The 12999-nt window shown below is 33.3% G+C and overlaps 1 protein-coding gene across 1 annotated transcript; it reads left to right on the top strand.

The window, feature by feature from the left end:
* Nucleotides 1-1696: 1696 nt before the first annotated feature.
* On the top strand, nucleotides 1697-2842 carry LOC108994704 (extensin-like). Its single transcript, XM_018970020.2, has one exon. It carries the CDS (start codon nucleotides 1853-1855, stop codon nucleotides 2399-2401), a length of 549 nt encoding a protein of 182 aa, XP_018825565.1. The 5' UTR covers nucleotides 1697-1852; the 3' UTR covers nucleotides 2402-2842.
* Nucleotides 2843-12999: the final 10157 nt, after the last annotated feature.

Genomic DNA, 12999 nt, shown 5'->3' with positions numbered 1-12999 from the left:
TGAGTGGCTTGTATCGTGCCACAACAATATAGCTTGAGCCACCAAATATCTTGGTAACTTAAATCGAGCCACCACAAATATAACTTACAAAAAGAGATTCCTTTATTTTATTATGAGTAGGAATAAGCGAGGAAAGTTTCCCCTCCGAAGGGAGAGGGAGTTTCATTTTTTTCGTCATTATTTATTTACTTTTAGTTTGTTGGCTTCTTTCATTTATCTAATCAATTATGACCGTAGTTTACCATCTCAATTATTGTTGCTTTTATGAGGTTTTGGCGTTGCACGTACATCGTTACATGTCAAACGTATCACGTGTCCATTGGCTTTTGCGTCTCGTGATAAACCTGCTGTTACCAAATTTGATAGATAAAATAAGGAATGTTATATACAATCGTGAAATATATAAATATCGTCTAGTTATTTTAAAAAAAAATATAATTTATTATTAAAAAATTAATTTTATTTTATATAAATTTTATATTTATCGACGTTTATACACTCACGACTGTAAATATTATTTTTTATAAAGATAAAAGAATAATCATCATTTACCATTTGACTCTCCACGTCTTCAGTCCCTTATAATTTATCGTAACATTACAAGTAACTAATGATCACAGCCTATCTACCAAATCTCTAAGTTATTATGACAGAAAGATTGTCGCCAAAATATAATTTATATATAAACGGATATATTCTCCTGTAACAAATTAGATCTATCTTATAGTAAAAACAACCTTAATTAATACAATAAATCACTCAATTTATGAGATTTTTTATAAAATTTCTTAATAAACCTAAAATTTCTTTAAAAAAAAAAAATTCTATTTGAAAGTCTTTACATCACATATCATCAACGTAATATAATTTAATTTAAAAATATATTTAAAATTTAAAATTTAAAATTTAAAAATTAAATTATATCATATAGATTATGTTTGCTATAAAAGCATTCAAATAGTAATAGTCTTAAAAAAAAGAATTTCATATAATTTCTAAACGGTCGGATACAAGGTGCTTGAGTTTGTTGACAACTACGCTCCTCCGGACCACCACAATGCAAGCCAATTTAATCGCTCCACGTATGAACATACGTAGCATAAGTGGTCCAATCTAATCTTATTACCGACTTCGATCATCTCATTCCTTTTCCTCTTCACATTTTAACGCATATCAAAAGGCCTGCTGGCTAAATTAGTGGGGATGGTCCACATTGAATTCTTAATTTGGTCAATGAACATGGGATATATACAATCTTGTCTCTTGTCGCTTTATACATGCATGCTGCTATCTTTTAACTCAACTGATTCCAAGTTTATCCTCAGTTACTGGTGTAAGAAATTCTTTTTATAAGTTATTATTTATTATTTTATATTTTATAAAAAAAAAAATTATTTTTATATAAAAAATTATAAATATAAAATGTAAAAATAAATAATGATTGATATATAAAATTATTGTTAATGTAATTTCAGTACGAAGTTGGCACCCAAACCATCTGTAACTGGTCCCATGTGGTCAGAATTCACCTTCCATACCGCTTCAATACCCTGCCAATTGCCGATGTTCAAATGTGGCTGCTCTCTCTAAAAAGAGTAAAACGTGTCCTTGTTTTCTTCTACACCTCTTACGTCCTCTAATTTCTACACTTTTTTTTACATTTTTTGAATGCTTCCTTTAATCCCTTATAAAAGGGGTCTGAATTGGGTACCCTCAAAGGTAAAAGACATACTGGCACAGTCCTCTTTTAAGGCTGGCTCCCTTCAATCTTCTGGAAATTGCAAACAAAACTTGATCTTTCTTCCTTTTCTTCTAATTTCCATAACCTATTTTCAAGGTCTCTCTCCCCAAAATGGAAAGAAGAACAGCACTCTCTCAGATGTTACTCCTCCTGATCATGTCTGTGCAGCACCTGGCACTGGCAACCCCAACAACAGTGAACCCCTCGTCCAAGTACCAGATCGCATGCACAATGTGCTCCGAATGCGACAACCCTTGCAACCCAGTTCACTCACCCCCCCCCCCCCCGCCACCCTCGCCGCATCCGCCACCGCCGCCATCCCCCAACGCTGTCATCTGCCCGCCACCTCCGTCACCACCAAGCTCCGGCGGCGCCGGAGGCGGCTCCTACAACTACTACTCCCCACCCCCACCATCTCAGCCCACCTACAGTTACTACTCCCCACCACCACCGGTTATTGGTGGCACATTCTACCCCCCGCCGACAAATAACAAAAACTACCGAGCGCCGCCACCCCCTAACCCCATTGTTCCCTACTTTCCGTTCTACTACCACGTCCCTCCCCCTTCATCTGTTGGCAACTCTCTGATGAAGTTAATGGGTTCCTTGGTTTATGCTGTCACTGCTATTGGGTTTTCCATTTTCGTTTGCTTGTTCTGATGGTAAATAAAAAAGGGTGGAATAATGTGACGGATGAGCAGATCTAGCTAGGAAACTTGCAGGTGATTCGTTAGAAGAAGTTCAGTATTTACTGAAGTGAGATCTGTAAACCAGGAATTCGGACTCAAATCAGGTAATCGATAATCACTCTCTCTCACTCTTCTCGACGTCTTCTGTGATTTGTCGACAAATTGTAACTATAAATACAAATTATTATGAAAATAAGACATCTTTTTCAGGAATTTGAGTCCCCAACTGAGCTCTTAATGCACACGTGATTGTAGTTTATTTTCCTTAATTTGGGGTTGAGGTTGGTGATGATGGACAGTATGTATATTTAAGTTCAGTTCAGTCAACTTGTCGTCAACTACTCAGATATGCTAATAAGAGTCACTGTCCTGATGAATTTTGCTATCTGATATTAAAGAGGGTTTTGGGTTCTGATCTGAATATGAATGTCCAATAATTACTGGACCATTCCAGCATATAATTGCAGATCGACCACACTTTATCTACAACTACTTGTAGAGAAGTCCTGGTTTTTCATTTTTAACATCAACTGGTTCAAATTCAATAGATTTCTGAAGAATTTGAACTCAAAGTTTGCAGTTTAAGAATTGGTTCGAATTCACATAGCAGTTTTAAGATGTAATTTTTTTTTTTCCCAAGCAAATTTGATTAAAAACGGAAAGACTGATACATGAGGAGGGAGTTGAGTTCTCCGACAAACATCCCAGCACAATAATCACAATGCAAAAGTGGTGGAAAAAAAAAAAAAAAAAACGAGTTTTGAGACTAATTTCTGGGTCCCCACCCATATCCTATAAAGAGCATGCTGTCTTAAAAGACGGTAGTTAGCAGTTCGTAAAGTTATGTGAACTATGAAACCACCACTGATGGCGATGGAACTTTCGCTGGAAGTGGTGAAAGTTATGGGTAAACTGCAGTTTATTATCTTGAGATGTTTTTTGAAGAGATTCGTATTCCCCTTTTCAAGATCATCGATTAGGAAAAGTAATAATATAATCAAAAGCACGACATCAGATGAACTAATCTGCAGCCAGTCATCTGTCTCCCCACGTATCTATGGTGGCGCGTGGCAACCACACGTCGGTAGTAGGGAGGCGAGGTAGGGCAAATCTAGAAGATCTCGACGTAGAGGATTTGCTAGTACGATGCATGTAAGCGGTAGAGGTGTCGTGGCGTGGAAACAAGCCGCTCGTGAGGGCCATGCTTCGAGCTTCTCGATACGATTCCGTTCCGTTCTAGTAGATCGGCGACTATAAGATGGCGTGGTGGGGCGCATGTCGACTGATGGCAGCTAGAGTGTAATAGATCTGACCAAAATGGTATTAGTGGAAGGGGGAGAAAAAAAAAATTACATTACCACAAAAGTGTATACACATTGTAGAAATGGAAAGGAATGGAATGGAATAAAAAGAAATGAGTGTATACACAGCTATACCCTCCTCTCCAACAAAGGCACTTAAAGTGATTGAGATTTCTAGATTGAGGGGTAGTTTGTCTATGTAACAAGTCTGAAGCGAAAAGCGGAATCTAAGTCAGTTTTAAGAATTCATTAGTAAAGCTTAATTGGCTTCTGAAAAAAAATTCCAATTAGCAGACCGACAACAGATGTCCCCTCAGGAGATGCTCTTCTTTTGTTTTTTGTTTTTATTCTTTTTTAAATATAAAAGATTTGATAAAAATTTTAATCACAAAATAATTATATAAAATAAATTCATAAATAAGCCATGTTAAATTGACGGAATGTTTTTAATTGATGAGACTGAAACTACTACATTCTGGTCTTATGATCCTCAAAGTTGTGGCTAATTAAGCTTTGAATCAACTCTTTCTGAAATAACATTTTCTCTCTCCGAATAGTGGGTCCATAATAAAATAGAATCTATGAATATCTGAGGCACATCATGCAATGTAGTTCCAACCAATGACGTTGTACACGAAGGCTCTGGAAAGGTCTTGATCATTTGGTTTAGAGATATTTTATTTGTTTAATAAAGTTGTTTGGTCCAGCCAACGATCAAGGTCCGGTTTGGATATGTTTATCTTATATCATTTTATTATTATAATTTTTTTTAAAAAAAAAAATATAATAAATAATTTAATTTTTAGAAATTTTAAAATAATAATAATATTAAAAAATAATAATTTATTTAATTTTTTATCTTTAATCTTAATTTATCTCATTTAATTCATTATACAAACAGTAACAAGTTCGTGTATATCTCAGATAAACATTGTATTTTATCCTTTTTAAATTCAGGACATAACATTGAGAACTGCATCCTCATCTTTTTTCTTAATAACTAATAATAATGCTGGGAATTTTGAAAGTATGCCACGTGTCCTAAACCACCAATCAAGTTGCTGACACGACTTTGTGTTTCTTCTCGCTTTTTTCCCTTTGCTATATTTTAACTCCTCCATGTTAAAAAAAGTGGCATGCCCTTCTATCAATAAAAGAGAGAAAATATTAGAAAATGGTATACTTCAATATTAAATAGTAAATACAATAAAGTCGATATATTATAATATATCATCTCTATCTGAATTGTAGAAAATGTTAATAAAAATGAATGATTTTTTTTTTTTTTTCGTGAGAAACAAAATTAGGGAATAAATAAATAAAAGAAAAGGAAAATGTGGAGGGTAAGAAAGGAGGTGGGGGACATGTGATGTAGTGACCACAATAATAGCTGGAAGGCAGAACATGAATGATGGACGGTGGAGGGGTCCTGTCTTTTCAGGCAAAGGGTATCCAAAGTACTCTCTCTCTCTCTCGTCACACTAATATAAGCAAATTGACAAATTGGTATCTCTTTCTAATCATTTATGATAAGGAAGGATGAAATGCTAATCCGTGAAAGGTGATGGGATGAAAAAAATCAATAATATCAAAGTTTTGAATATCGTTCCGATGGTGGTGTTAAAATAAAATATTTTAATATTAATATTGTTTCGAAATAGTTTATATATAAATAAATTAATTATATATATATAAATTATATTTTAAAATAATATCAATATAAGTCTTAAAAAATTAAAATATATATTTATAAAACTCAATAATACTTCTAAGTTCTTAATCTAACTATTTAAAAAAATAATCACTCATTTTTATCATGAAAATGGGAGTAGGGATTTGATTTTAAGTTTTCAAGAAAAAGGAATTAAAAAAATAATCTTCAGATATTAGAATTTGAATGAAAATTATGAAAATACACTAAAAATATAAAACTCTACTAATTTTGTTTGGTACACTGAAAATCGATCGGTATTGATCAAAATGCACCGATACGACTGATATTTGACTTGATACAAAATACTGTACCGATCACTACCCGGCATGATAAATACGGTACGACACTGTATTTAAAACTCTGAAAAAAAACACCATTTTCATGGGCCCAGGATTTCTCAATTCTTCTTAGGCCTGCTTACATGCATGTAGAAGTTTCATGAAAAAAATAAAGCTAGAAATAATAAAATCATAAAACTATACTGAAATTACTACAAGATCATAATTTCCTCCTTTTTTTTTTTTTTTTTTTAGGTCAAGCTCAAGCTCATAAATCCCATTTTAGATTGATAGTTCAATATTACTAAAATATTGAATTATATACCAACACCCATAACATCAGCGGGGGATTTGGGGATCATAAATGCAAATGATAGCCTAAAAATGTAATTTTCTTTTATAAATAAAAATGTAAAAATAAATGCAAAGGATATCCGAAAATTTAAAAGTAAAGGGTAAATTATTTAAAATTTTAAACCCATGACACTACGGATGAGATTAGTGAAGACCCATTAAAGGTTAAAATATGTTTGTTTGAGAATATGTTTTTAAAATAAATCATATCTACAGTTGTAGAGTACGCACATGTCATGCAATTTCTTAAAAAAAATAAATAAATATGAGATTCATATGAAAAAATTTAATTTTTTAATAATAAATTTAATTTTTTTTTAAAATGACTATACAATACTTACACATTTTATAATTATACGTAATATTATTCTTGTTGAAAAATTTTAGGCCCAAAACGAAGGGGAAAATGTTAGCCCCAAAATGTTGAAGTGTTGAACACAAAAGAAGGCGGCCAAGTTTTTTCCCCTTCTCGAACGTTGGGTCTGTGGGTGGTCTTGAATGACTGCAAGGCCTTGACTTGAATCTCTTTAGTTGGGTGCTGAAAGTATGAAAAAAGAACCCAAGTTTAAATTTGGGAAAAAAAAAATACAATATAAACTTTTTGAAAATTATTTGGGGGGTAATTTGGACTTTTTAAAGGAAAATGGAGTTTACATTGCCATATTTTTTTAATTTAGGTCGAAATTGATAATTTAGAGAATAATTATAAATTTTTCAAGGGGTTATGTATAATTTTCCCAAGCCCATGACCCATTGACTCCCACAAATCCCCCTTCTCTTGCTTATTATGTAAGAATCGTGTACTCATTTTAAAAATGATATATAAATATGAGATTTATATAAAAAATTAAAATTTTAATAGTGGACCCATCTTTTTTTTAAAAGAAGTACACGACACTTGCATAATTCATAACTGTATTTAATATTACTCAAGTTTTATCTGAATTTTTATACTGTTCATCTTTTTCATCAGGTGTAAAACTTTGGTGTAGTACACAGAAAACAACAGCAGATTATCTCTCTGAAAACTCTCCTGCTTGTGTGCCAGATTTTTGTTTTGAATAAATATAGATAGAAGTCACTATTGGGAGCATTCATTTTACACATATGATGTGGTATCATCTAGACCACATATTTCCCCAAGTGAATATTGGAAATAATTAACTAGAAGCAGCCACGCAATGAGTGTAAATTATGCACTACTATAATGACTTTTCTCTAATATTACTCTTTTATTTTTGCAGTTTCTAAACTGGATTGTTAAGGCGACAGAGCACTGATGAATGGTCATTTTCTTCACCGGTTAACCTAACGCCATTAATACATAACCTTGGTCCTTGGAATAGCAAAGCTTTGTCATGTCAATCATACAGTACTTCGTACATACACTTATTATAGATAGCATCATGTAATTTAAGTCTAACAATGTGTGGGTCCAAAGAGAGACACCGAATTCATTCACATCTTAGGATAGCATTTAATACCGATAAATAGCGCACGAGTGTTGCATTCTATCTATATTGAGATAAATTAAAAAAGTAGGTGACTGTCTTAAATGTAAGATACTACTTTAACCGGATATTAATTTGAGTGGATAATTTAGATGAGAAAAATGATATTTAAAGTGTTTCATATATTTCTTTTGAAAAATATAGATAAATTTGAAATTCATGTGTAAAAATAATTTTTTTTTAATGGTAGATTTTACTTTTTTTAAAGAGAGTGTGCAAGATTTATATATAGGAGTGGCAATTCGTGTTTTCAAATCGGAGGTTTGCTACAGAGAGTAGCTACTGTAATAGTGCACACATTGCACACATTTCGTAACTGCTTCTGATTTTTTGTTTTTTTTTTTGTTTTTTTTTTTGTTTTTAAATCAAAACATGCGTTTTGATTCTATTTGAAAATCGATTTCCTATTTTCATCCACAATTCGAATTTATCCAGCAAAACCACCCTCCTCCCTCGTCAACAATCCACTTCAGCTTCCTCAACCCAGTGCCTCTCGGTGATACTGCCTCTCTCGTCAACACCACCGAGCGTTGCTCCTTCGTCTGCCTAGTGCTGCCAGCTCTTTGAATGGAGCAAACCAGACTTGAATCTTGCGAAACCCACCCTCCTTCCCCGCCACGAACCCGCATTTGCTTCCTCTTCCCAGCACCACCTCGCAATGGCGTCTCTCTATTCAGCACCACCTCGAGAAGCTCCAACGTCTGCCTAGCGCTGCCACTCCCCCCGCGAGCTAATTGAACAGACCAAACTAGCGGCAAGTTTCAACAACTTTGTTTCGCCAAATGGTTTGCTTAACTTCGTAGGTAAATATTGTACCATTTTTTCGTCCATAACTATTATGTTCTTCATGTGTATATTGAGTTGTGATTTTTGTGTTTTCTAAGATAGGTATTGTGGCTTAGGGCATGTAGGAAAATAATGTTCTTTCCAAGAAAAATAGGGTTTGTAAACTTTTGTTTTTTGTTAATACAACTTGAGTTTTGAAGACATGATTGGAACTTGTTTGAAGACATAGTGGCTTAAATTATTTTGAAGTTGTTTAATTTCAGTAGCCTACTCATTCTGCTCTTATGTGTGGGCATTGCCCTTATTGAGACACATTTTCTGGTAAAATGTTGGACATAAATTTTTCTTTTTTTTGGTGTTTTTATTTTCAGAAACACCTACTTTTAGATCTTGTGCATGTTGCACCTCGTCAAGGCTAGTTTTCCAGTAAGATGCTGTTGATTTTCTTTTCTGAATTTGGTGAGGTGGACTCAAACTTAGTTGTATGAATAGTTTTTGTGAATTTAAGAAGTGAACTGAAGGAATTTGGTAGATGAAAGATTAGCTGAAAAGGGTTTCCAGACGTTTAAGATGGATATAACTGGATGCAGAGAGTCTTGAGGATGCTGTCGAAATTGGATGAGAAAGAAAGTATGAGATTTGTTATTTAGACGCCAAGTATATAGTCCAATATGATGATTTTGCGGTGGTTCCAATAATATTGACAAATTTGTCCTATGAGGGGGCTGATTAGATGTCAGTCAGTTTGTTGATAACATCTGTTTTGCGATCAGTGATTGTGGTCTATGGTTAGTATCATGCTTTTGAACACATGAACAATAGAAGTACTAGCAGCAACCTTGTGGCCGGTGGGTGCGGTGCATGGTTTTCTACATCCTCTCTTGAAAACTTTCGAGGGCCAAATCCAATTTAGCAGTAAAGATAAGTGCTGATAGTTAATTCTAAGGGAAAAAAACAAAAAAGCTTATTGGGGTGAAGTCATTTGGGGCAACATGGGACTCTTTTTTCAGTCCTTGCACATGAAATCATGGGAAAGGTCAAGGGAGTGTACTTGAGAGAAGATTATTAGGTGTGAAGCCTATTATTATCTTTGAAACAGTTTTAACTAGCACAGCTGTTTTAGCCATATATTACCAGTTGATGACTGCAGAATGGAATTCATTTAAGTAACAATATGACTTGTTTACGCAATCAGTCAATGCCTGCAAAATTGTGTGAAGGCAATCAATCTAGTTATCTGCCAAAATCATCACTTATCCTAGATTAAAGGAAAAAACTAAAATTGTATTGTTTTCTCTTTTCAAATCATCACTTGTGTTGCTTGAATTATAGATTAAATGATCATAGTCAATCAACTACAATAAGACTTAGGCTAAAGTTTACAAAGTCGATTGAAGTGCACAACCAGTTTTCATTACATATGTTGATTTAGCAACATACAATTTACATGATTTTCATCAAAACATGGTGTCAACATCATCCCACGTCCTTGAAGTCTTATTTTCTCTTATACGAAAATTCTCATCTGGCAGATGAAGTATATCCGCTCATACGAAGAATTCACACCTTGAATCTCTCTACACACAGTGCGAACTCCCAAATAACATGATAAAATACTTTGTAAGCATACATACTTGTTTATTCTATGATTAGCTACATTGAAATTTCAGATCAGGATTTTTTTTTCTAGTTACCTTCAATGCACTTAAATAATGCTTCTAATGGTCCTGCTCCTTGGTGAGGTCCCACATCATCACAGAATGCATATAAATAATGGTTCTACCAAATCATTGAATCTTAAATCCTAAAGGCAACTGTCCCAGAAGAAATATAGGCTAATTATTCAACCAATTTTTAAGTGCAAATTAAATTTATGCTTGAAAATCTACTAAGTGATGATAAAGACAACCCTTCTCACAATTATTGACAACTCTATTTTAAATGGAGGATTTTTTGTAAAATGATTTATAAAATAGTTATAGGAGTATCCTTTCTAGCAAATACAAAGTGTGCCCTATGTAAAACAATATTGTAAAAGAAGTGCTATTCATCACCCTTTATAGCAAATACAGAGAAATAGAGAGATGGAGTAAACAGAGAAAAAAAAGAAAAGAAATGTATGTTAAACCTCCCACAGATCTGAAGGCTTCAGTGGACTAAGGGAGGATTCACGTCAGTGAACTGAGATGGGACCGAGGGCTAGGGAACTGATCTCCTCAGGAGGGCTGAGGTCGTGGTAGGGAGGGCTGAGGTCATGCTTGGCTGAGGTCGGTGGCTGTGCTTCAAGAGGGCTTTGAGTCGAGGGGGCTTTGAGAGCTTGGGGGCAAAATGGCTGAATGAGGGCTTCGATGGCTGAGAGACGATACAGAGCAAAACATTTCAGTTGTTTTAGTGAACTCGGTCTACATGTCATGTGTGCAATGGATGAAGCGAAATAGTGGCTGTTGTGAAGATTATTTCTTCAGATTGTATCAAGTCATGAACAAGAACCCAACCCATAAGCTAAATGTGTCAAACTTTTAAACTCTAACTCGACCTATTTAAATAACGGGTTGTGCCGTGTCACCCAATTATTTCTTGGCTCATTTAATAATTAATTAGAAATAGGTTAACTTGATATGACTCATTTAAACTCATTTCATTTAAATGGGTTGAACTAACATGCAAAATTCATTTGACCTAATTATTTCACATAAAAATTCAAATCTATATTTATTAGTAGCCACAATATCTTTTTAAAAAAAATAAAACTACCTACAAATAAAAAAATCAATATTTTTCAAATTATAACATATAATAAAACCAATATTACACACTCTACAACAAATATGAGCATAAGTCCATAATTACAATCCCAATAATAAAAACATAAGTATACTGAGAAATACCAATGTTGCAACTCAACAATAATAAAATTGTTATTTTAAAATAAAATCTAAACGTGTCAAAACAGTTTGATTTCAAGTTAAGTGGATTGACTTATTATTGACTTGTTTATAACTCATATCTTAATGGGTCAACCCATTTTGATCCAAACTCGTTAATATCAAATTCAAATTCGTTAATTTCGTGTCGTGTTCGTGTTGGATTCACGAATTATGTCACATATTGTAGGGGTGGGCAATGGGGCCCTGCAGCCTACAACTCCACCCCGCATCTAGCCCTCCTAGCGGGGGCGGGGGGCGAGGAGGGCCCAACCCTATCCTGCACTTATATATTTTATTATATAAATATATATTTATACTATACATATTTATAAATATTTATTATTTATACTATATATAAATATAGTAATATGTATTAAGTATAACTTTTACTTAATATTTTGTATAAGTTGTAGTGTAGTAGGATTACCTTTTTATAGATTGCTAAGACAATACAAGAGTCTCATATTGCATAAGTGTGAGACTTGTATTGTGAAGACAATCTATAAAAAGGTCACCCTACTACACTACAATTTACACAAAATATGTACCACAAATTTAAAAACTATATAGTTTTTAAATTATAGTCATATTAACAAATTTAAGTTTATAAATTGGGTTTAAAAATGTGTTTTTGATTACTTTTGAACACGAATAATTTTTGAACCCAATAGACTATAGTCCATTATTAAAGTGGACGAGAGACGGGACATATTGAGAGTCCATCCTGTCCCCCAGCATGTTGGGGGCGGGGAGGGGACTATCCATCCCTAGCATATTGCCACCCTTACTTGCATACCGTAAGACCATATTATCATTTGATTTAGATTCGTGTTCTATAACTAGCATTTGGGTTTGAAACAAAGTATATTATTTTTTAAACCACTTTCCATATTTATAAACATATTTTTTAATAAAATTACTCCAATTTCATTATCGCTATCTATTTCTTTAAAAAACATGTTTTCTTAAATTATTTCTTCGTTCATTAGTGTACATCAACACCAAATAGAGGAAAGCAACTGTATGATAACACAAAACAAACGCCATATGAAACGGATACTTGGATGTTGAAAAAAAAAAAAAAAAAAGGAAACAAGACATATGCCAACTCTTGAAATCCTTGTCGATGGAAGCAGAGTAAAGGAGTTTGCTTCGATTATCCTCTTGTAGTAATGGACGATAAGATGTTGGGATGGAGGGAGTTTCTTCGATGTTTTGGAATTCGATTCCGGAAATCTCAAATGTTGAGAGTTTGGGGTTTGAGGATGTTCAATCTACAGCTCATTGCAACACAAAGGTCAAAAGGTTCTTACGAGTCAATGGATTTTTAATTTTCAAATTAAAAAAAGAAAAGGTTCTTATGCAGATATTAACACGTAAGATATTCATTTAATAAAATAGTACAAATTAAAAAAAAAATTATTTTCATGAGAGAAAAAATATATTTTCTTTTCTTAAATTTTTTATTTATTTTTTCAATAAAAAAATCATATTAACATCAGTTCGTACTAAATCACTTGTACCTTACAAAACTTGAATAATAATGACTCTTGCTTTCTCAATAATCCTGTAAACCCAAAAAAAAAAAAAAAAAAACAGCGGGAAATACGAATTTCACATTCCCTCTTATTTTCTTGAAAAAATAGAAACATTTTTTTTAATAAATTTAAAATAAAATTATATTGTAAATAGACAACA

Source organism: Juglans regia, chromosome 12 (assembly GCF_001411555.2).
Source record: "Juglans regia cultivar Chandler chromosome 12, Walnut 2.0, whole genome shotgun sequence".
NCBI lineage: Eukaryota > Viridiplantae > Streptophyta > Magnoliopsida > Fagales > Juglandaceae > Juglans > Juglans regia.
Note: the sequence above shows the minus strand (reverse complement) of the source record. Positions and strands in the feature narration are given on the sequence as shown.

Bases quoted from the DNA above. Each gene is read 5' to 3' on its own strand.
- LOC108994704 (XM_018970020.2), top strand. From the start codon at position 1,853: ATGGAAAGAAGAACAGCACTCTCTCAGATGTTACTCCTCCTGATCATG.